The sequence below is a fragment of the Schistocerca piceifrons genome, chromosome X (genome assembly GCF_021461385.2).
Source record: "Schistocerca piceifrons isolate TAMUIC-IGC-003096 chromosome X, iqSchPice1.1, whole genome shotgun sequence".
Taxonomy (NCBI): domain Eukaryota; kingdom Metazoa; phylum Arthropoda; class Insecta; order Orthoptera; family Acrididae; genus Schistocerca; species Schistocerca piceifrons.
Genome location: NC_060149.1, coordinates 386158175 through 386184536, shown reverse-complemented (window position 1 = coordinate 386184536; position 26362 = coordinate 386158175). Strand labels below are relative to the sequence as shown.

At 38.1% G+C, this 26362-nt stretch overlaps 1 protein-coding gene across 1 annotated transcript in view; it reads left to right on the top strand.

The window, feature by feature from the left end:
- The window catches only part of LOC124722372 (IQ and ubiquitin-like domain-containing protein), a 210393-nt gene that overhangs the window by 133128 nt on the left and 50903 nt on the right, over positions 1 to 26362 (top strand). The window contains exon 7 of the mRNA XM_047247547.1: positions 12364 to 12606. Coding sequence (XP_047103503.1) covers positions 12364 to 12606 — 243 coding nt within the window. The remainder of the gene's footprint in view (positions 1 to 12363; positions 12607 to 26362) is intronic.

Genomic DNA, 26362 nt, shown 5'->3' with positions numbered 1-26362 from the left:
TCAAACTCAAAGATCTGCAATGCCTCATCTGCCTACTAAGTGTGTCATCATTTATGTGTGTAACACACAGTGTGTAGATTACATCATATTGAAATTTGCTTGGTTTCAAAGCCCATCTCGTTAGATGACTTGAAGAATCTCTTAACCCTAGAAGCCATTTAAATGGTCCGTGATCTGTAATCAATGTGAACTTACATCTGTACAGGCAACATCTAAAATAATAAATACCATACATTAATTCCATTATCTCCTTTTCAGTGTTAGAATAATTTTGCTCAGCCTTATCAAGCTGATGAGACACATATGTGATTGAGTGCCCTTTCCCATCAATGATTTGCCCCAAAACTGCTCCTAAAGCTGTACCTCTATCATCACATGACAATATGAATTCTTTTGTGAAATCTGCTAATCCAAGGAGGGATTGTAATTGTTAAGCTGTCTGAGGAACCAGAAAATCATGTACTTGTGATGTAAGGCATGGATCTATTCTTATTCCACCTTGGCTATTTATATGCCCTAGATAGTTTACTTGTGATTGGGCACTTATCAATAACAAGCATAAGTTGAGCCTTTCCCAACCAGTCAAATACCATCTCCAAATTCTGAACATGTGCTTCTAGACATTTGCAAATACAATTATATCATCTAAATAGTCCCTGCATTTGTTTGGTTTTTAAGCCTATGAGGATTCCATCTAATAAACATTGAGACATAACTGGCATGTTTTTCAGCCTAAAAGGCATCCTACAACATTGGTAGTGACCAGAAAATGTGATAGATGCTGTTTTATGTCTATCCTCAGGATGTGCCTCAGTTTAATGATATCCACTTCTTAAATCTATAGTTGAAGAGAATGTGTACTGACCTAAATAATCTAATGTGTCAGTAGTATCAGGAATCTGGTATGCATCAGCTACCATAATTCATTTAAGAATCTATAGTCACAACAAAATTGATATTTCTTTGTTCTATCTGGTGACTTTTTTGGTACAATTAGTATATTCTACAATCCCATCTGATAACTGCTTATTCTTAAATTGTTCTACTAAAGACTGTAAATGCTCAGGTAACTATTACTGCATTGTAAATATTGGCAGATGATTGCCTGTTGGTGTTCTATGCTGTTTTATTGGTGTAGCAGGTAACACTCCTAATAGATTGAATAAATCCTTATATCGTATTAACACTGATTCCATTTATGATCTGTCTTCAGCCTTAGAATGCTTCATTTTTTCTCACAATGCAGGTATGTCAATGGTGCACTCTGTTCTATCTTGTACCCTAGACTCCTCAGTATCTTCCTTTTTGAGAACCTATGATGGGGCTATCAGTAATTTTTTTTTTATTTATTTATTTATTTATTGTTCCGTGGGACCAAATTAAGGAGAAGTCTCCATTCATGGGACGAGTCAATACATGAAATTATAACACGATATTAGAAACAGATAAAATGAAATATAAAAAAACATATTCAGGTGACAAGTCGTAAGTTTAAATAAAGAATATCAACAATGTAACACTGGAATTTGCTTAATTTTTTAGCTCTTCCAGGAGCTCCTTGACAGAATAGAAGGAGTGAGCCATGAGGAAACTCTTCAGTTTAGACTTAAAAGAGTTTGGGCTACTGCTAAGATTTTTGAGTTCTTGTGGTAGCTTATTGAAAATGGATGCAGCAGAATACTGCACTCCTTTCTGCACAAGAGTCAAGGAAGTGCATTCCACATGCAGATTGGATTTCTGCCTAGTATTAACTGAGTGAAAGCTGCTAACTCTTGGGAATAGGCTAATATTGCTAACAACAAACGACATTAAAGAAAATATATACTGTGAGGGCAATGTCAGAATTCCCAGACTATTGAATAGGGGTCGACAAGATGTTCTTGAACTTACGCCACATATAGCTCGAACAGCCCGTTTTTGAGCCAAAAATACCCTTTTTGAATCAGAAGAATTACCCCAAAAAATAATACCATATGACATACGCGTATGAAAATATGTGAAGTAGACTACTTTTCATGTTGAAGTGTAACTTATTTCAGATACTGTTCTAATGGTAAATAAAGCAGCATTTAGTTTCTGAACAAGATCCTGGACATGGGCTTTTCACAACAGCTTACTATCTATCCGAACACCTAGGAACTTAAACTGTTCCGTCTTGCTTATAATATGCCCATTCTGTCTGATCAAAATATTGGTTCATGTTGAATTGTGAGTTAGAAATTGTAAAAACTGAGTCTTACTGTGATTTAGCATCAAATTATTTTCCACAAGCCACAAACTTATTTCATGAACTACATTATTTGTTACTGTTTCAATATTACACGCAAGATCCTTCACTATCAAGCTGGTGTCATCAGCAAACAGAAATATTTTTGAATCACCTGTAATACTAGAAGGCATATCATTTATATAAATAAGAAACAGCAGTGGCCCCAGCACCGACCCTTGGGGAATGCCCCACTTAACAGTGCCCCATTGGGACTGAACATCACTACCACTCACAATATTGTGGAGAATTACCTTCTGCTTTCTGTTCTTAAAGTAAGAGGTGAACCAATTGTAAGCTATTCCCCTTACTCCATAATGGTCCAACTTCTGCAGTAATATTTTGTGGTCAACACAGTCAAAAGCCTTCGTTAAATCAAAGAAAACACCTAGCATTCACAACTTTTTATTTAATCCATCCAAAACCTCACAGAGAAAATAGAATACAGCATTTTCAGTTGTTAAACCATTTCTAAAACCAAACTGTACATTTGACAGCAAATAATGTGAATTTAAATGCTCCAGTAACCTTGTATATACAACCTTCTCGATAACTTTAGCAAACACCAATGGCATAGAAATAGGTCTATAATTGTCAATATTATCCCTGTCTCCCTTTTTATAAAGTGGCTTCACTACCGAGTACTTTAATCGGTCAGGAAACCGACCACTCCTAAAGGAAAAGTTACAGATATGGCTAAGTACTGGGCTAACATACATAGAACAATACTTCAGTATGCTGCTAGATACCCCGTCATATCCATGAGAGTTCTTGGTCTTTAGTGATTTAATTATTAACTCAATCTCCCTCTTGTCAGTATCATGGAGGAGCAATTCAGGTAACAGTCTCAGAACACTTTTTTCTAAGAGCGCTATATGATTCCCTGTTGGGACTAGGTTTCTATTTAGTTCACCTGCTATATTCAGAAAGTGATTATTAAATACTGTACATATATGCGACTTATCAGTAACACAGACATTCCTACTACACACTGATTCTATATCATCGACCTGTCTCTGCAGACCAGCCACTTCCTTTACAACTGACCATATGGTTTTAATTTTATCCTGAGACTTAGCTATTCTATCTGCATACCACATACTTTTTGCCTTCCTAATAACATTTTTAAGCACCTTACAATACTGTTTGTAATGGGCTGCTGCATTTAGATTCTGACTGTTTCTAACATTTTGATATAATTGCCACTTTGTTCTACAAGATATTCTTATCCCTCTAGTCAGCCACCCAGGCTGCCTGTTTGTGCTAGTACCCTGTTTTGAATGTTCTAATGGAAAGCAACTTTCAAAGAGCACGAGAAAAGTCTCGAGAAAAGCATTATATTTATCCTCTACTGTATCAGCGCTATAAACATCTTGCCACTCTTGTTCCTTGATAAGCTTTACAAAGGTCTCTACAGCAACTGGATCAGCTTTCCTAAACAGCTGATGACTATATTTAACACGTGTTGCAGCACAAAAATCTTTTAAAGTTAAAATTTGTCCCTCATGATCTGAAAGGCCATTCACCTTTTTGCTAACAGAATGCCCTTCTAGTAATGAGGAATGAACAAAAATGTTGTCTATGGTTGTTCTACTGTTCCCTTGCACTCTCATTGGAAAGAATACGGTTTGCATAAGATTATATGAATTAAGGAGGTCTACCAGCATCCTCTTCCTTGCACTATCACTTATACAATTAATATTGAAGTCACCACATATAACTAACTTTTTGTATTTCCTATAAAGTGAACCAAGAACCTCCTCTAGCTTTACCAAAAATGTTGTGAAATCAGAGTCTGGGGATCTATAAATAACAACAGTTAGAAGTTTAGCTCCATTAAATTTAACCACACCTGCACAACATTCAAACACCTTTTCAGTGCAGTACTTTGAAACATCAATTGACTCAAATGGGATGCCGTTTTTCACATACATGGCTACTCCTCCACACCGCAAAGAGCTCCTCGAAAAGCTGCCAGCCAACCTGTATCCTGGTAAAGGAAGCCTCTGAATTATCTCCTTATTTAAGAAGTGTTCAGATATACCAATAATTTCAGAGTCAACATCTATAAGCAATTCACTAACTTTATCTCTAATACCTTGTATATTTTGATGAAATATACTAATTCCCTCATTACTCGGATACCTAAGCTTTGTCAAAAGTGGTTCCTTTGTTAGAGAGACTTCCCTTAAGCAGGAATACCTATCAACTGACTTCAATCTAAAAAGACTAACTTCATCTTTCCCAAAATTATCCAGGCTTGTTGGCACCATAAACTGACCCTGAATATCCCTTGTACACATTACAAAGCCAGAGATAAGTTCTGCTGAAATTTTTACATAGGCGCAATCTGTGTTCAGAAAGGATAGATTAAATAAAGTAGGTGCTGGTGTGTTTGTGTCTGTTGGTAGTAGTTTATCTTGTAGTGAAGTTGAAATAGATAGTTCCTGCGAATTACTATGGGTAGAGGTTGTACTCAACAGCCATACCAAAATAATAATTAGCTCCCTCTACTGACCGCCCCCCCCCCCCCCCCCCCCGAATCAGACGATATAATAGCTGAACAGTTCAAAGAAAACTAGAATCTCATTACAAATAAGTACCCCACTCATACAGTTATAATTGGTGGAGACTTCAATCTACCATCGATTTGTTGGCAAAAATACATGTTCAAAGCGGGTGGTAGACAGAAAACATCTTCTGAAATTGTACTAAATGTTTTCTCTAGAGATTACTTTGAACAATTAGTTTATGAGCCCACACAAATTGTAAATGGTTGTGAAAACACACTTGACATCTTAGCCACAAATAATGCTGATCTAATAGAGAGTGTCATGATGGATACAGGGCTTAGTGAACACAAGGTCATTGTAGTGAGGCTCAAACAATATCAACAAAAACCACTAAAAATAAATGCAAAATATATCTATTTAAAACAGCAGATAAAAATTAACTTGACGCCTTCCTAAGAGAGAGTCTCCATTCCTTCCAAGCTAATTATGTAAGTGTAGACCAGATACGGCTTAAATTCAAAGATACAGTATTGATAGCAATAGATAGATTCATACCACATAAGTTAATAAAAGACAGGAGTGTTCCACCATGGTACACAAAACATGTCAGAACACTGTTGCAGAAGCAATGAAATAAGCATGCCAAATTCACAAGAACATGAAATCCCCAAGACTGGCTAAGTTTAACGGAAGCTCAAAATTTAATGTGGACATCAATGCAAGATGCTTTTAATAGTTTCCACAATGAAACATTGTCTCAAAATATGGTACAAAACCCAAAGACATTCTGGTCATATGTAAAGTACACCAGTGGCAAAAAACATTCAATATCGTCACTGCGTGATAGGGATGGAAATGTTACCGATGATGGTGCCACTAAAACGGAGTTACTAAATACAGTTTTCCATGATTCCTTCACAAAAGAAGATGAAGTAAATATTCCAGAATTCAAAACCAGAACAGCTGCTAGCATGAGTGACATAAAAGTAGATATCTTAGGTGTTGCGAAACAACTCAAATCATTTAAGAAGGGCAAGTCTTCCAGTCCAGATGGTATACCAATCAGGTTCCTTTCAGAGTACGCAAACACAATAGTGCCTTTCTTAGCAATCATATACAACCACTCACTTGATGAAAAGTCTGTTCCTAAAGACTGGAAAGTAGTCCAGGTCACACCAATACTCAAGAAAGGAAATAGGAGTAACCCACTGAATTACAGACCCATATCACTGACCTCAATTTGCAGTAGGATTTTGCAGCATATACTGTACTCAAACATTATGAATCACCTTGAAAAAAATTACTTATTGATACATAAACAACACAGATTCAGAAAATATCATTCTTGTGCAACACAGCTAGCTCTTTATTCCCATGAAGTAATGAGTGCTGTTGACAAGGGACCTCAGATCGATCCCATATTCCTTGATTTCCAGAAGGCTTTTGATACTGTTCCTCACAATTGACTATTAATCAAATTGTGTGCATATGGAGTATCATATCAGTTGTGTGACAGGATTCATGATTTCCTCTCATAGAGGTCACAGTTCGTAGTGATAAACAGTAAATCATCGAGTAGAACAGAAGTGATATCTGGCATTCCACAAGGTAGTGTCATAGGCCCTCTGCTGTTCCTGATTTACATTAATGATCTAGGTGATAATCTGAGCGGCCCCCTTAGATTGTTTGCAGATGACACTAATTTACCACCTAGTAAAATCATCAGACAGTCAATTCAAATTACAAAATGATCTAGAGAGAATTTCTGTATGGTGCAAAAAGTGGCAATTGGCACTAAACAAAGAAAAGTGCGAGGTCATCCACACAGGTACTAAAAGAAATCCGATAAATTTTGGATATATTATAAATCGCACAAATCTAAGGGCTATCAATTAGACTAAATACCTAGGAATTACAATTATGAGCAACTTCAATTGGAAAGACCACATAGATAATATTTTGGGGAAGGCAAAACAATGACTGTGCTTTGTTGACGGAACACTTAGAAGATGCAACGAACTCACTAAAGAGACAGCCTACATTACACTTGTCTGACCTCTGCTGGAATATTGCTGCACAGTGTGGGATCCTTACCAGGTAAGATTGACAGAGGACATCAAAAAAGTGCAAAGGAGGGCAGCTCATTTCATGTTATCATGCAATAAGGGTGAGAGTGTCACTAGTATGATATGTGAGTTGGGGTGGCAACCACTGAAACAAAGGCAGTTTTCTTTGTGGCGAGATCTATTTACGAAATTTCCATCACCAACTTTCTCTTCCGAATGTGAAAATATTTTGTTGACACCCACATAAGTAGGGAGAAATGATTATCATAATAAAATAAGAGAAATCGGAGCTCGAACAGAAAGACTTAGGTGTTCCTTTTTCCCATGCACCATTCGAGAGTGGAATGGTAGAGAAGTAGTATCAAAATGGTTCGACGAACCCTCAGCCTTAATAAAACTGCATCAGCATCTGGTTTGTTAGTCAGCTTTTAAGTTTGTATGTTCAACTTTTGTATCCTGTCCAAAAATGTTTCTAAAGTCTCGGTTAGTTATTTGTCTCAAACTACACATCCTGAATAAAAATAGTGACATCCTCTGATTTTCTGCCAGAAAAAAAAGGAACTGAGACTAGTGGCTACAGCATCCACACATTAGGAAGGTACTGATAGTATTTATTTAACTTCATTAGCACCTGTTTGTGAAGCACCTCCCATCTGATTGTGTAAGTGCTGAACAAATTGCTCGTTCTGTTTCTTTAATAATTTAACCTGCTCCATCAGAGCTGACACTGTATCTGCTGTAGTAGTTGCTCTAATTTGTGCCATCTTTGTGCAATTTCCTTATCTACCACAGTACGCCTTATACACCACACACAATGTACACTATCATGAACAGCAAAAATTATGTATTACTTTGTCTCACTGACACCCAGCAACACTTAACACATTCCTCTTTTGCATGACTGTACTTCCCACAAATGGAAGGTATTGCAGGGATAAAATTTTAACAAGGCGCACTGTGGCCAGTCAGAGCACAAATTTTATGATCCACCAGTACTAAATACACTTCACTATAATTCCCACTAAATTCAGATACATCTTTGGGTCCACTAGGCTGTACAAAAGTATCTCTGACCTTTCTGCATACTATTCTGGACATGGTCACAACCAAAACATTCATGTGAGCAACAAATCTTTTCAGTGACTCATCCCACAATTGTTGTAACTGCTAATGTGGCTCTCATATGAAACACTTTGTACAGACCCCCAATGCCAATGCTGCAAGCATCAGAAGCACAACCACATCCTGATACCAACTTTGCAAGAGGGAAACAGTTGGGAGTGCAGAAGCAGACGTGCTTCAGTGTCAGGAGGCACTCTGCCAGTTTACTCCTTGCCAATTTTTCCTGAGAAGGATGGTGGTGACTTGTTGTCATTGGTAGGCACAGTGAAAGATGATTCAGAATTAGATACTTGTTTCCACAAGTTACGATCAGTGTCTTGACTTGACTTCAGCTGCTGATCTCCATCGAGGATACGTGTTGTAAGCAGCCTTCAGCCCACTCAAGGCAGCCAACACAGCACTTGCCATTCCTGTCCAGCTGTTCCTGTCCAGTTGCTGTTATGGCATTTTGCTGCCCACAGTGGCTCCAGCACTGGCTGTCCATGATGCTGTGGCAATGAGTGGAAGCTTTTTGGACTTACACACAGTGATCTGAGAGGTGGTCTGTCCCCTCCCACTCACCACCATTCTTCTTGATCTTTTGAACCATGATGATGATTGCTGTGTAACTGTTTAGTATGATGACCTTGGCCTGTCATTCAGGTAGGCCCTAGTCAGTTCACTGAAGTATCAGGAGTTCTGATGTCTTACCCCAGGATAATAGAAAAGACTTCCAGGTCCACGCATGTGCAACAGTGGCAGGCTGCAGTGTTGAACTCTCTGACTGGTGATTATGGCAAGGTGGCATTTCTCCCAGTAGCAGCTGTCAGTGTTCAGTAGCATGCAGGAAAGCTACAACAAACTTGTGCCAGGTGTAACTTTAATGTAATCAGGGAATCAAGTGTGAACATCATATATATCATCGATCTGTCTGGCTGACTGCCTTACAAGCTAAAATGCTGGTGTAGTTATCGAGTGAAGTAGTGGCTCATATTTACCTAACATCACGTGTCTTGACTGCATAGATCTTTCTATTACAAAGGTATCAGTGGTTCTCACTCTTCCTTGCTTGCTTAATGAGTTTGCTATAGTATAGGATTGGTTTGTAAAAACTCTTGGCGCACGTTAACAGCAACAAATTTCTTTCATCATGTAATGAGAGTGACGTGATCCTGTCTAGCTGCTCTGTCCACTAAATTTCTGCTGGGGTCCACTGTCTGGCTCATCAAAAGTACCTATGTTGTGTTTTCCCGACTCACTCTTGCTGGCGAAATGTTATTCTTCACCCCTTGTAAACATTGCCATAATGTAAGAAAGATCGCTCCATACCAGGATCCATTTGCTGCCTTGTATAAGATTGGCATTCAACACTAGTACACTCCAGTTATACATTTACTAATTTAGCGTGACCTCACTACAGTGATTTGAGATATCAATGCTAGAATCAAGAAAGTATATTTAAAAACATCAAAACTTAATATTAAACATTGATCAATGATACATCAAAGCATAATAGAGTGATACAGAGGAAGGGATTCAAGAGTGAAGGGTCATTGTAAGAAGTGGAATGTGAAAATCATGTGGAGTTTGCTACACTTCCTTAGGATAGTCTTTTTGTGCATTCTGAAAGCCCATAAAAGGCTATACTCCATAGAAGTCTCATCCCCAAACCTCTGTTACATGGAGCAAATTGGTATTTCAAGGCACAGCCTTAAGTCTACTACTTGTTTGAAGAACATCACTTAATAGTGAAAAATATTCAAAATGCTTTGTGATTATCTAAATTCTGTAAAAAACTGTTGACAAATTTATTTTATTATACCTCATGAGGTGGTGCCTGAGAGCATTCTACTATGAGCCACATCTGCTGTAGATGCTGAGTACCTCAAATCCAGACAGCAACAACAACAATAATATGTTTCACATTTAGAAGAAGACAGTCCCTGTCTTATACTTCTCCTTGTGTTTCCCATACATAAACACATCCTGAACTAGGAAACATTGGAAAAGTAGAGTTGTTATGTCACATTACATATTTAATTTCTGTTGTCATTGAGTTTTGGAGCACTCATTGTCAAAGTCATCAATACATAATTATATGCTTACATTGGCTGATAGTCTAATATTTGTGTACGTTGTACCGTTGAAACCACTTTACATTCATATGACTTACAAGCAACCTGGCATTAGTAACTTTGTCATTAATATTTTCCATAAACAGTTCTGCGCAGCCACAGTGTATTTGAAGAACAGTACTGTCAACCCACCAAAATCTGTTGTAGGAGGCATTTATTCACAGACAACCAGTTTTCATTAAGCAACCATCTTCAGGCAGTGGACTGAAGGTTTCTTTCTGTCAGATATGTAGTTGTTTTCAGTTGCATCATCTGTCACATATACATGTATCTATTATCTCATACACTTTTCATCAGCCCAACATGTGCAAAAATTGACAGTCCATTGCACTGTTCAGTGTACTGTCTGCCCAAAGTTATGCCATACACTTGGTAACTGATGAACAACATATAAGATAGTAAATGCATGTATATGTGACAGATGCTCCAACTGAAAACAATTATGTGTTTGTTGCCATTGTTAATCCACAATTTGAAGATTGCCGCTTGATTGAAACAGGTTGGTTGTGAGTAAATATGTGTTGCAGCAGATTTTGGAGGTTCTGTGAGCCATTCTTTTTGTTGTGACTGTTTTGATTGTATATTGTTGATCTCATTGTTTTCATTGACTCTGTACCATCATTTAGAAATGAAACTAAGTTATCACTTCTTTGGAAGTTATGTCCTTATTGTCAGTAACAACCAACTTTAATGCCCTCATGTTACTATCAGTAAATTTATGTAATTTTTTCTCTTACTGTTGTGTCTCCCAGACACAGTTCTCCCTTGCTAACAATGCATCAGATTCAGTAACTCTTGATACCATAGTAGATTTTTAATTATTGTTCCAGAGGCCACAAGTAAGTGTTCATTAAGTATTCGTGAATGTTGGAAATGTATATCATGTGAGATAATACTAGGTCAATATGTCTTACAATGTTTCTACGAATATTGGCAGCTCAAGGCATTTTCAGACTCTTTTGTACAGGGCAAAATACAATATCAGTACATTGCAGATAAGTCAGGAAACAAGCTATGGAAAAGAGCAGCCCCTGAATGTAGTCCTGAATACTCAAATTTGTGTTAAGTTCTTGATGTCAGATATAGACATCGTCATAATAGCACATCCATCACTGCTCATTTCAATATTTGACCTTTGTGTTTCTCTCTGTCCTTCATGAAGATATTTAGAGTGGCTAGCACACTGGACTCGCATTCGGGAGGATGATGGTTCAATCCCGCATCCGGCTATCCTGATTTAGGTTTTCCGTGATTTCCCTAAATCGCTGCAGGCAAATACCGGGATGGTTCCTTCAAAAGGGCACGGCTGACTTCCCTCCCCATTCTTCCCTAATCCGATGAGACCGATCACCTCGCTGTCTGGTCTCCTCCCCCAAAGCAACCAAACTAACCAACCAAGATATTTAGTCAGCTTCAAATAGCATTCATTACCCGTTTTCTTTCTAGAACAAGTCAGTGGTGAATGACATACCAGAAATTGAAAAAAAGAGTGATTAAAACATGCAAATTTTATTAAGTTTTGCACCTATTGTTAGATTACAGTGAAGATTTCCTTTCTATCTTGTTGGACAACTTTCACATTGTGCCCACAGACATATATCTCATTTGCAAGAACAAGATCTTCATGCAGTTTTTAGCAAGCATAGATGACTTCATTTAGATATAGTTGTGCCTGGATCAGATACACAGACAAGATGTATAATACAAATTTTACTGTGAGGCCAAACATCCCCAAATTGCTCCTGAGATTCTTAAGACATACATCTTTTGAGACAGAAGTGACAGATTTGTCATTCTTCAACAGATGTTGCAATGCTAGAAACAACATGAAAAAGAATACAATTGAGTTCTCAAGTTAACCACAGCCTCCAAGATGTTACTGATTGCCAGTTCTAGGATTGAATTGTGGTCAGACATACAATTTTAACTTGTCTAAAATGTTCTGCTTTAGTCACTTCTTGAAATGTAAGGTAAGAGTATGTATCAGTCACTCTATGAACTTTAATCATCTTTTATTATTGAATACATATAATGTTCTATAGTGTCATGAGAATATACCACCATTCACCATATTGAGAAAGTCCTAAGCAGTTGACAGACACATCAAAAGTGGTTATGACAGCTGCTTAGTATTTGAACTTCCAGTCTATACCAAAGCTAGTGAACAAATGCACATGTCTTGACTGCAGCTGAATATGAGTTTACTACAAATACAATTACATAATACTATCTTGTATGAAACTGGGCTACAAATTTTGTGAAAATTGGATCTTTCATCACAGGAGATTGAAATTAGCAAGACAAAAAATATGTTCTACTGTGAGAGATGCTGCAAATTACTGCCTTACTTGGAATTTTCTCCAAATTCAAGAATGAAGTCTCTGAAGCAGTGTAGTTCCTGTATGTGGATTCAAAATGTTGCAGTATCCAGAACAGACTATGGACCGTACAGTTATATTATGCAGGCTGTTCGACGTGAAGAACAGAAAAGAAAGTGTTTTTCATCTGTAGCCTTCATCATGCAAGTAAGTCAGACCACATTTGTACCAAGAATGCTTTCTTACCTTAATATCCAAAATCCAACCAGATCAACTGATTATACAGTTCAGAAAGAATACTGGATATTACATTTGTTTCTTTTATATCACAGAAATGTTTCAGTTTGGTTGTGGTTTTATTTTTTTCTGTTAAGAGCCTACAAAAAGGATATGTCACTGGCTAGCTACTTCATCACTATGTGTTTAACAGGTGCTTCATGAAAATCATCAGGATATTGTTTCAATAACCAGCACCTTAAATGAAATATGTGGGGTTGAAAACCACTTCTACAGAGATAAGGAGGTACTTTAATTGTCACAAACACAGTAATACATTGTTATCTCAATTGACTTACTGTAATATCCCATATGTTTTGAAGGTGGGCTGAATATAAACTAGTATTTTTATCAAATTTCTTGTCAAACTTGGTGTAAAACATATTTATAGCTTTAAAAAATTCAACAAGTATGTTTAAGAAAAAAGCCATTTTTGAGACACAAGTGCATGATGGTGAATCTTCAGAATGATGACTGTGAACTAGTACCAGACATCATAACATTACTTCCTCATCATGGGCATACATACAGTACACCCAAGGAATACGTTCCATTGCCAGTTTATGCCACAGCTGAATTTCAGTTACAAGACTGTACGTGTACACTGATTAAAGCTCACAACAATGCAGATACCTGATAGTGGGTTGCCATAATTTTTAAGAAAACTAATATACCTGCTGCGTGTGAGTCATATGCAGCCATTCTGTTTATGAATGCACAAAATCCCTCACTGGCTGATATTCATTTTCAAATTTGTAAAATATATGGTGAAAGTAACATGAGTTTGTCAATGGAATTGTGACAAACATGAATGTTCAACTACAGGTAGAATGATGTGCATGGTGAATAACATGGTAGGTCACCTATGATGAAAAACAAATAGGTGTATGCTGTTGTTGTTGTTGTGGTCTTCAGTCCTGAGACTGGTTTGATGCAGCTCTCCATGCTACTCTATCCTGTGCAAGCTTTTTCATCTCCCAGTACCTACTGCAACCTACATCCTTCTGAATCTGCTTAGTGTATTCATCTCTTGGTCTCCCTCTACAATTTTTACCCTCCACGCTGCCCTCCAATACTAAATTGGTGATCCCTTGATGCCTCAGAACATGTCCTACCAACCGATCCCTTCTTCTGGTCAAGTTGTGCCACAAACTTCTCTTCTCCCCAATCCTATTCAATACTTCCTCATTAGTTATGTGATCTACCCATCTAATCTTCAGCATTCTTCTGTAGCACCACATTTCGAAAGCTTCTATTCTCTTCTTGTCCAAACTATTTATCGTCCATGTTTCACTTCCATACATGGCTACACTCCATACGAATACTTTCAGAAATGACTTCCTGACACTTAAATCAATACAGGATGTTAACAAATTTCTCTTCTTCAGAAACGCTTTCCTTGCCATTGCCAGCCTACATCTTATATCCTCTCTACTTCGACCATCATCAGTTATTTTGCTCCCCAAATAGCAAAACTCCTTTACTACTTTAAGTGTCTCATTTCCTAATCTAATTCCCTCAGCATCACCCGACTTAATTAGACTACATTCCATTATCCTTGTTTTGCTTTTGTTGATGTTCATCTTATATCCTCCTTTCAAGACACTGTCCATTCCATTCAACTGCTCTTCCAAGTCCTTTGCTGTCTCTGACAGAATTACAATGTCATCGGCAAACCTCAAAGTTTTTACTTCTTCTCCATGAATTTTAATACCTACTCCGAATTTTTCTTTTGTTTCCTTTACTGCTTGCTCAATATACAGATTGAACAACATCGGGGAGAGGCTACAACCCTGTCTTACTCCCTTCCCAACCACTGCTTCCCTTTCATGTCCCTCGACTCTTATAACTGCCATCTGGTATCTGTACAATTTGTAAATAGCCTTTCGCTCCCTGTATTTTACCCCTGCCACCTTTAGAATTTGAAAGAGAGTATTCCAGTCAACGTTGTCAAAAGCTTTCTCTAAGTCTACAAATGCTAGAAACGTAGGTTTGCCTTTCCTTAATCTTTCTTCTAAGATAAGTTGTAAGGTCAGTATTGCCTCACATGTTCCAGTGTTTCTACGGAATCCAAACTGATCTTCCCCGAGGTTGGCTTCTACTAGTTTTTCCATTCGTCTGTAAAGAATTCGTGTTAGTATTTTGCAGCTGTGACTTATTAAACTGATAGTTCGGTAATTTTCACATCTGTCAACACCTGCTTTCTTTGGGATTGGAATTATTGTATTCTTCTTGAAGTCTGAGGGTATTTCGCCTGTTTCATACATCTTGCTCACCAGATGGTAGAGTTTTGTCAGGACTGGCTCTCCCACGGCCGTCAGTAGTTCCAATGGAATATTGTCTACTCCGGGGGCCTTATGCTGTGGAACTTAAAATGATAGAGAATGAACTATTCACAATGACAACATAATGATATAATTTCCATGAGTTTCACATTGTCTGCTGCATGGAATTGTGTAAAACAGCTTAAACCTCTGCAAATTGTATAACCTCTGGATTCCATTACTGCTAACAGAAGACAGAAAAAGGCATAAAACAGGTAGTGTATTATTATTTTTGACAGAGTATTGCATGGAAGATAATGACAAATTGGATCACATCATGACTAGTAATGCTATAAGAGGTATGGGTGAGACTTAGAAGACAACAGACAGCCCATGAACTGTTAATGCATAGTAGGCTGTTTTTAACAAAAATTTGCATATCTCATGTTGTGGTTATGCCCAGGGTTACCACTTTGTCAGAATTCACTACGAAGCAGTAGGAATGAACCAATTTTTTTTTTTTTTTTCATTTAGCTTGTTGTTTAGAGAATTATATTTTACAAGTATATACAGTAAAGTGCATAAAAGATAAGATAAAATGAATGAATCAGTACAAGCAGATACAGGTATATATACGTATGTATAGGTATGTATAGCTGAAGAACCAGCAGAAGACAAAAGAAGTTGAGATATCCATTTCCCATTATAGTTGGACATCCAAAGACTCTGACCAGTTAATTGCTGCAGGTATTATGTCTATGAAACCATCCCTGGTACCCATGAATTTTCTTTTTAGGCAGTCATACAAAATGCACTCCATCATTTGTTCTGATGTTCTGCTGTCACACTGATCATCGCTGATAATTCCCCAGTTGTATAGCATTGCTTTGATCATGGTGTGGCCAGTTCTGATACAGTTAAGGGAAGTCAGTATTTCCCTTGATTGGTTTGCACACAGGAGTTGGATTGAATGTACCAATAATGAGACAAGAGTACTGTTACTGATGCATGATACATGAAACACATCCACTCACAGGCATAGCTCAGAATGCAATAGCAACTTTGTCCCACACATAGATGAAACAGTCTTTGCTTGTCAGTGATGCTAATAGGTATGGATAACCCCACATGTTCTTCTGCTGAAAATCAGGCAATTACCAACCAGGGACATATTTTTGAAACCGTCAGGAGAAACCTGACAAAAACCTGTGTCTTAGTGTTGACATTCAGTAAGAACTATCAGTTGAAGCCTAACACCAGGTCTCAGTTTTCTGTGCTTTCCCTAATCACTTCAGGCAAATGCCACAATGGTTCCTTCAAAAGGGTGTAGCCGCTTTCCTTCTCCGTCCTTCCATAATCTGGGCTTGTGCTCAATTTCTAATGGCCTCATTGTTGATGGGATGTTAAACACTAATCTCCTCCTCCTCCTCGTCCTCCTCCTCCTCCTCCTCCTTCCCCTCCTCCTAACTCCAGAAAACGCAGCTTTGTGTATTCCATTAAAGGAATCAGAAAGCAGTGAGGACATTATGATGGCAGTGGAATGCCACCAGCTTATGGTGGTGTCATTACCAAAGTATGTATCTGTCTATAACATTGGGCTATAGCATGTATTTTAAGCAGTAGTGAATTCATACGAAATAGAAAGTACTGGTAAGATACAGCATCAAAAGGGAGCTAGTGAGCTCTTATTTAGGTGGTCAGCCAAGGATATGGGGTACAATACTTGCTCTGTGATAGTGTTTCCCAAGGGTCTCAAATAAGAGCTCACATATAACATAAGGCTATATGGTGATGGCAAAATGCCAGTATAGATAAGAAAAAAAGAGAAATACATATAAGACAGGCTTTGGTCAACATAAAAGAGACAGCTATACTTATTACAGGATGCATAAAACAAAGTTTGCCCAAAAATGCACTTAATCAGTAGCTTTCCCCCGCAACTGGCTCTGAAAAATAGACAGATGACAACAGGTGAAATCCAGGCAGAGGTTATGGGCAGAATGTCACCATCATCAACAGATTAGTGGAAGCTGGGTTGTGATCTGTAGTTGCTGTACGTTGTTTGCTTCTCACATCACACTGAAGGTAACAATAATGTGCATGGTGTAGAGTCTGGGACATTGAGAGGCATTCTGTGGTGTTCAGTGATGAGTCCTGCTTCTGCTTGTGGTAGTCAGAATGACACCATTGTGTCTGTAGATGATCAGGTGAAAGATCACAAGAAGCACTGATTCTCAAGACTCATATCTCTCTAACTCCAGGAATCATGGTGTGGAGAGCTATTGGATATGACAACAGGACTGATTTGGCAATTGCTGAAGGGAGGCTCAATGCTCGGCTGCATGTGACAAGAATGGTAAACCCTATTGTCTTACCCTTCAATAGCAGGGTACCACATATCATAGTCCAGCAGTATAATGCAAATTCCCACACTGAGGTTCACATGACAAATACCTTAAGGAATGTATGGATCACTGACTGGCCTACATAGTCCCTTGTTTTGCCATCCATAGAGTGTATCTGGGATGAGATGGGAAGACATATACTGCCTTATAATCCTGCAGGAATCTATCTTCATAAACTGACAGGACATGAGTTTCAGGCATGGAAGGAAAATCCTCAAAGTGACATCCAGAGGCTGTTTCCTTTCAGGACACAATTAACACAAGAGTGTACAGGGTGGTCGTAAATAAACTTTTGCTACTTGAGAGTGTCCATATGAAACTAAAGTGATTGTAGGACAACAAAATTTTGTGGAAACGTTTGTAAAGACATGGAGAAGAGAAATAATGAACAAACAACTGAAAGAAACTCAATTTCATTTCGACATGAGGCAGTAACATTTCTTAGTTGCATACCCTGTTTACATTCAGTGTCACAAACGTTGCTCAATGTGGTGACCATCTGTATCCATGACATCCGAAGTTTGTACGGTTACCATTTCGCAACTGCACACAGCAATTATCAAATGGTAGACCATGGAATGTTCAGCTGCTGTGATGCAGCATGTATTCTGCCTGAAGTTTGCACATTACATCCAGAGTTCTCAGCCAGGGCAATAGTAACTTCTTCAACATTTTGTGGCATAATTAGCCATCAGCTTCTCCCAGGAGCAGTTCCCACTTCCATTGTCTGACATATGCTTTTCTGCATTCACACAGTATGTTATGTACACCAAGTTTCTGGAGTCCCTGACCATCATTTACTGACCTGGCATCAACACTTACTGGAAGATAACACACATGGACTGATATCATCAAGCCTCTAGTTGTAATCATAAATCACAAAGGAAAGGGTTGCTTAACACACTTGTCCAAAGAAGTAATTTTATCTCTGACAAATAAAGTTTAGTACCAGAAATATCTCACGTCAAGGCCGTGTTCCAGAAAAATAGCTATAGTTACCACCAAATTCAATGTACCTCCACACAGAAGGTGACACGACACTTGACGTCTGAAAACATTAAGTCCATAGTGACAATCCACATCCCATACACGCTTAACATATCAGAAAAAAATGGCAGAAATTTAAGCTACACAATTTTAAGCTAATGCATATACCATCTGCTAGCCAAGACTAAATCTCTTCTGGAGTCAGTAGAAGATAATATGGGACTCCAAATACCTGGTGTATACTACACACCAGGCAAATGTGGAGAAGCACATGCTGAACAAACCATTCACAGATTTGAAGCAAAGTGCACAGAACATTAACAGCACACCATCTTCAGCAGCCAATGAAACCAGAAAGTCCTCAATGTGCCCATGAGGGAAACAATAAAATGAGGTATGAAATCACAAAAGTTTTGGAAAATACTTGCCTCTTATAGGATTGTGTATACAAAGAGGCTATCAAAATTTGGCTACAAAATGCAACAAGCACAATCAATTCTGACTTAAGCTAGTGTGGAACCCAGCAAGAAGCTGCTTTAAACATGCTGGAGGAAGAACATGGAGCAGACCGAAAGTAGAATGCAGACTCAGATCCATCACTTGACTTTCAATAGTGTGCTACCCCTGCCACTGCAACTGGTGCATCATATGATCAGTACACTCACCATGAGTTAAGGGGTAGACAGCAAATATATTTATCACACACTCCAGCTCAGGATGTCAGTTAGCAGGAGTAAAATGATGATTATGGCACGTTACACCATCAAAAATTAATTCTATAACCTAAACTTGATCCAGCTGCCTGCCTGATACAGTTTAAAGAAGTGAAACTAATACCAGAAATTTGTGTATTTATCATATGCTATAGTATCAGTTAGTGGTGACAATCTTCCAAGTAAGACCTCTTTAAGTACACACACATCTGAATTTGTTCTGTCCACAGCCCAAAACATTTCATATTTCCAGATCATTGTCTTGCACACAGTTTTAAACTGCGAGGAAGTTTCATTTCTTTATGTTGTTTTCTGTGAGGCTGCCTATGGCTCCATCATTTTTCCCTTCCAACAAAGTGCAAGAATGCATCTGTAGTAAAATGTTTGACTACTGCCAATGAGTTGATCAAGTTTGATGAAACTTTTTATAACACAGCCTTGGACTTTGTTTCAACATAACTGCCATTTGTTTTGAGACATTTACATAACAGGATGCCATATTTCGTTGCACCATATCAAACAATGGTGCCATGTGTGATGACAGCCTCATAGTAACACTTCGTTGACAGCATATTTGGCCTGTAAACATTTCAGATCCAAAAAAATATGAAAGCCAAGTGGTGCAAGATCAGGGCTTTAAAGGGTATGATAAAATGTTTCCCAGCTATATTCTGCAACGAGTTTGATGCAGAGAATAGCCAAAGTTGTAAAATTCAATTCTTTTTATTTAACTGACGATCCATTTTGGGTATCAGAACCCATTCTCAAACCATCCAAACAGAAAAAATGGTGTATTCTGTGATGGCATGGGCAAACCATTGTACATGCTTGTGTCTAAGTCACATTTTTCAGTGACCATTAGCAGGACAAACATACATATCCAGCACACTGGAGATACAAAAATTCTGGAATGATTAAAGACACACAGAACCACAGATCCTAGTGGACATGCTAGCAGCTTCTTTTTATACAAAGGTTTTAGTTTAGTTTAGTTCTCACATGTCTCTACAAAGCAGTGAACTGCATCTGTGTATTTAATTGTGTTGAACAGTGCACACTAAATTATTCTAAGTTTTTCTGTGAATTTTGTGGACATTTTATGAACTTTACTAAGGTAGGAGAGTACACATAGCATGCACATGTTGGTTTTTGAGGATAGAGAAATACCTCCACAAACCCAATAGGCTACTTCTCATTTCAGACAGGGGAGATTACCCACTGCATTAATTACAAGATTGGTCTTTATCATGGCAGACAGGAGAAAGAAATTGTTAATATAATATTAGTTAACTGCAGAGGCATCTATGGAAAGACCTCAGAATGTAAAAAAATTGATAATCTCCAGTGAGGTTAGTACAGATTCCAAATACAAAATAATTTGAGTTAAGGTGAGTGTTACGGGTGGAACAGGCATGGTGACTGGACGTTTTATGCTTCCCCTATTTCAGGAGCAGCAGTGATGGAATGTTTGAGGAGTCATATTGTAGCATTAGGAGGAGATTTCAACTTACCAGCTGTAGAATGGGTGACTCAAGTGTATATGACAGATAGTAGAGACATGGAATCATGTGAAATTGTTCTGAATGCTTTATCTGAAAATTATCTTGAGCACATAATCAGTAAATTGGCTCACAAAAATATCATTACATCTTATGGTCACCAAAAGACCTGAATTTTCTGCTCCACATAGCTCAAAGAATTGGTGACCATATGCCTGTTACAGCTTCACTAAACAGCAAATGCACCTGTAACAGGAATATATTGAAGGTAGGAAGACATTTCTGTTTAGTAAGAGTGACAAGAAATAGATTTCAGATTATCCACATGGTTGATGTGCAAATAGCCTCTCTAGCACTGACAATGTTGAGCATGTGCTGCACAATACACAGGTTGTACTGAGCCAATTTGTGAGAGATGGGAAAGATCTGCTGTGGATTGACACCAGTGTCAGAAAGCTGCTACAAATGCAAAGAGAGTTTCACTGCAAATTTAAATGTTGCTGGTGCCTCACAGATAAACAAAAACTGAATGAAACCACAATTAGCATAAGGAATGTTACGTGTGAAGCTTGTTAAAACAACATTACATCTTATGGTCACCAACAGATCTTAACTTTTCTGCTCTGGGTACATCAAAGAATTGGTGCTCATAAGGCTGTTGCAGCATCACTGAACAGTGAATATAGCTGTAAATAGGAAATTGTAAGAAGTTTTGGTCATATGTCAAATCAGTAAACAGATCAAAACCATCTGTCAAGACACTCTGTCACCATAATGGCATTGAACTGGAGGATAACAAAGAAAAGGATGAAATACTGAAATACTAAATATCTTTTTCCAAAACTGGTTCACTGAGGAATACTGAACTGTGGTATCTCCTCTAAATTGTCCAACAACTATCAAAATGAGAGATATCAAAATAACCAAACATGGGATAGAAAAGCAAGTAAAATCACTCAACTGAAGAAAGGCCACTGGACCAGATGGGATGCCAATTTGATACCACAAAGAGTATATGAAAAAACTATTGTAGAATTTTGAAACATGGTTTGTGCTTGTGTATTATGACATTTCTGGAGACCAAGAATCACCTCTGTAAGAATTAACATGGGTTCTGAAAACAATGATTGTCCATGGGACCCAGAAAGCAGTAGATACCAGTAACCAGGTTGTTGCTGTGTTTTATGACTTCTGGATGGCATCAGATAAGCTTCCACACTACAATCTAATCAATAAAATATGAGCAAACAAAATATCATACCAGCTTTGAGATTGGATTGAAGAGTTTCTAGAAAACAGAACACAGTGTGCCATTCTCAATGGAGAGAAATCTGCAGACATAATACTTTATACTTCCTCACCTACATCTACATCTACGTAGATACTCTGCAAACGACCATATGGTGTGTAGTGGAGGGTACTCTGTTCCACTACTAGTCATTTTCTTTCCTGTTCCACTTGCAAATGAGTGAGGGAAAAACAACTGTCTGTATGCTTTCCTATGAGCCCTAGTTCCTTGTAGCTTGTCTTCATGGGCCTTACACACAATGTATGTTGGTGGCAGTCAGCTTCAAATGCAGGTTCTCTAAATTTTCTCAATAGTGTTTCTTGAAAAGAACATCGCCTTCCCTCTAGGGATTCCTATTTGAGTTTCTGAAGAATTTCTGTAATGGTTATGTGTTGATCAGACTGACTGATAACAAAACTAGCAGCCTGCTTCTGAATTGCTTTGACGTCTTACTTCTATCCAGCCTGGTATGGATCCCAAACACTCAAGCAGTACTCAAGAAAATGTCGCACCAGCATCCTATATATCGTCTCCTTTACAGGTGCATCACTCTTTCCTAAAATTCTCCCAATAAATCGAAGTTGACTATTCGCCTTCCCTACTACCTCAAGAGCATGTTATAGAACCACTGATTTTCACAGTATATATAAATGACCTAGTGTGTAATGTTGCAATTTTGGTGAAGATATTCACAGATGAAGCTGTTGCAAACAGAAAAGTGATAATGCCAGAAAATTGTAACTAAATGCAATAACTCCAGCACAGGATCAGCATTGGTGTAGGAATTGGCAGCTGACCTTCAGCGCACACAAATTAACATAATACACATAAATAAGTAGAAATAACCTTACGGTATAACTACATGGTTGCATAATAATTAGGGGAAGCACTCACATACATAAAATATCTAAGAGTATGCATATGGACTGATTTAAAGTCTTACAACCACATAAAGCTAAACACAGGTAATACAGATGACAGACTGAGATTCACTGGAATAATCCTCAGGAAGTGTAGTCCACCTACATAGGTGGTAGCTTAAAAACCTGTTGTTTGACCTTTAATTGAATACCACCCATCAGTCTGAGATCCATGCCAGATAGATGTAGAGAAGATGCAAAGAAGTGCAGTACATTTCATTACAGGTTAATTTAGTAAGTGCAGAAGTTTCACAGAGATGCTCAGCAGTGGCAGACACTGTAAGAAAGATGTTCTGCATCATGGTGTACAATACTGTCAAAGTTCTGAGAATGTATGTTCCTGAAATAGATGACTAATGTACAGCTTCCTTGCATGTATCTGTTGTGAAAAGGCAATGAGGTAAAAATAGAGATATGAGCTCATATGGAGTCTTAGCAACAACTGTTCTTACATCTGACCATTAATGACTAAAACATGAAGAAGGGGAGGGGGAAGTGGCAGTTGTATATTAAGTATTCTCTGTCACCCACTCAAAGTGGCTTGCAGAATATATACATAGATGTAGATTCACTTTATTTATCAGGTTTGTCTTGATTACACAAACTTTTACACTTCACTCTTACCAGTTTTGGCTACTGCTATCCTCAAAATCTGTTACAAACAAAAGCAGGATGTAACCAACTACATTCAATTTGCTGATGGTAAATCTATAAAAAGCCTGGTGCAGCATAAGAAAGGTAAAATGTGTTTGCAAGATTGACAGCCATGTATACCAGGCATACACATGATAAAAAATTTTGATGTAGTATCGGTATCAAACTGAACATGTTGGTACATAATAAATGCTGGTGATGATCAGAATGCATCTGGTATTTATACAAAGAAACTGAGGCCAGCAGAGGGCACTAAAGCTATGGACATGATTAACCAGTATCGCAAATGTAATGGTTAAAATGTGGTACGTGTAGTCATTAATTAAAATTTATTCACATGACAAAACGGGCATCTGATAATAAAACATGTACTGACATACTATATGTGGAATTAGATCCATACTTTATATCCACATAAAAAGTGCAAATACTAATAATGTGAAGCTGGTAGCCTGGCAAAGTAAAATATATAGTTGTGTAAATGCCAGTACAAGAAGTATAAGATTAAAATCACATCTATAAAATGAAATCTTATAGCATTACAGAACAATTACCATAACTGTAATTGTATGGTAATTAACAAAATAGGGAACATTAATTAAAAATTTTAAAAAATTGATAGTCGGTAATACATCTGGAGTGGAATCTCAATGGCAGTACATCATGGCTTCTCTGTATGACATTTTTCTTTTCCTGAGGCAGAACTTGTGGAGGAAGGTGAAGTCTCCTCATCTCCGGCAGCCGGTGCATACAACCGCATGCCAAGCCGCTGGAGCGCTTGACGCCAATCAGAATAGTAGGTTTCTGAATACATCAAAATAAGCATTTAGATTAAACCCACTCTGTCTATTCAGCAGTAATTTCAGTTGCTATTTTCTCTGTATTCAGAAACCTACTAGTTTGAGTGGCATGAAGCACCCCAGCAGCCTGGAATGTGATTGTGTGTGCTGGCCGCCAGCTATGAGGAGACTGGACCTTTCTCCAGAAGTTCTGCCACAGGAAAACAAAAATGTCATACAGGGAAGTCACGACATGCTGCCCTTGAGATTCCATTCCAGACATATTATTGACTATCGATTTTTTAAATTTTTCATTGTTGTTGTTGTTGTGGTCTTCAGTCCTGAGACTGGTTTGATGCAGCTCTCCATGCTACTCTATCCTGTGCAAGCTTTTTCATCTCCCAGTACCTACTGCAACCTACATCCTTCTGAATCTGCTTAGTGTATTCATCTCTTGGTCTCCCTCTACGATTTTTACCCTCCACGCTGCCCTCCAATACTAAATTGGTGATCCCTTGATGCCTCAGAACATGTCCTACCAACCGATCCCTTCTTCTGGTCAAGTTGTGCCACAAACTTCTCTTCTCCCCAATCCTATTCAATACTTCCTCATTAGTTATGTGATCTACCCATCTAATCTTCAGCATTCTTCTGTAGCACCACATTTCGAGAGCTTCTATTCTCTTCTTGTCCAAACTATTTATCGTCCATGTTTCACTTCCATACATGGCTACACTCCATACGAATACTTTCAGAAATGACTTCCTGACACTTAAATCAATACTGGATGTTAACAAATTTCTCTTCTTTAGAAACGCTTTCCTTGCCATTGCCAGCCTACATTTTATATCCTCTCTACTTCGACCATCATCAGTTATTTTGCTCCCCAAATAGCAAAACTCCTTTACTACTTTAAGTGCCTCATTTCCTAATCTAATTCCCTCAGCATCACCCGACTTAATTAGACTACATTCCATTATCCTTGTTTTGCTTTTGTTGATGTTCATCTTATATCCTCCTTTCAAGACACGGTCCATTCCATTCAATTGCTCTTCCAAGTCCTTTGCTGTCTCTGACAGAATTACAATGTCATCGGCGAACTTCAAAGTTTTTATTTCTTCTCCATGAATTTTAATACCTACTCCGAATTTTTCTTTTGTTTCCTTTACTGCTTGCTCAATATACAGATTGAACAACATCGGGGAGAGGCTACAATCCTGTCTTACTCCCTTCCCAACCACTGCTTCCCTTTCATGTCCCTCGACTCTTATAACTGCCATCTGGTTTCTGTAGAAATTGTAAATAGCCTTTCGCTCCCTGTATTTTACCCCTGCCACCTTTAGAATATGAAAGAGAGTATTCCAGTCAACATTGTCAAAAGCTTTCTCTAAGTCTACAAATGCTAGAAACGTAGGTTTGCCTTTCCTTAATCTTTCTTCTAAGATAAGTCGTAAGGTCAGTATTGCCTCACGTGTTCCAGTGTTTCTACGGAATCCAAACTGATCTTCCCCGAGGTTGGCTTCTACTAGTTTTTCCATTCGTCTGTAAAGAATTCGTGTTAGTATTTTGCAGCTGTGACTTATTAAGCTGATAGTTCGGTAATTTTCACATCTGTCAACACCTGCTTTCTTTGGGATTGGAATTATTATATTCTTCTTGAAGTCTGAGGGTATTTCGCCTGTTTCATACATCTTGCTCACCAGATGGTAGAGTTTTGTCAGGACTGGCTCTCCCATGGCCGTCAGTAGTTCCAATGGAATATTGTCTACTCCGGGGGCCTTGTTTCGACTCAGGTCTTTCAGTGCTCTGTCAAACTCTTCACGCAGTATCATATCTCCCATTTCATCTTCATCTACATCCTCTTCCATTTCCACAATATTGTCCTCAAGTACATCACCCTTGTATAGACCCTCTATATACTCCTTCCACCTTTCTGCTTTCCCTTCTTTGCTTAGAACTGGGTTTCCATCTGAGCTCTTGATATTCATACAAGTCGTTCTCTTATCTCCAAAGGTCTCTTTAATTTTCCTGTAGGCGGTATCTATCTTACCCCTAGCGAGATAGGCCTCTACATCCTTACATTTGTCCTCTAGCCATCCCTGCTTAGCCATTTTTCATTAATAGTCACTATTTTGTTAATTACCTTACAATTACAGTTATGGTAATTGTTTTATAATA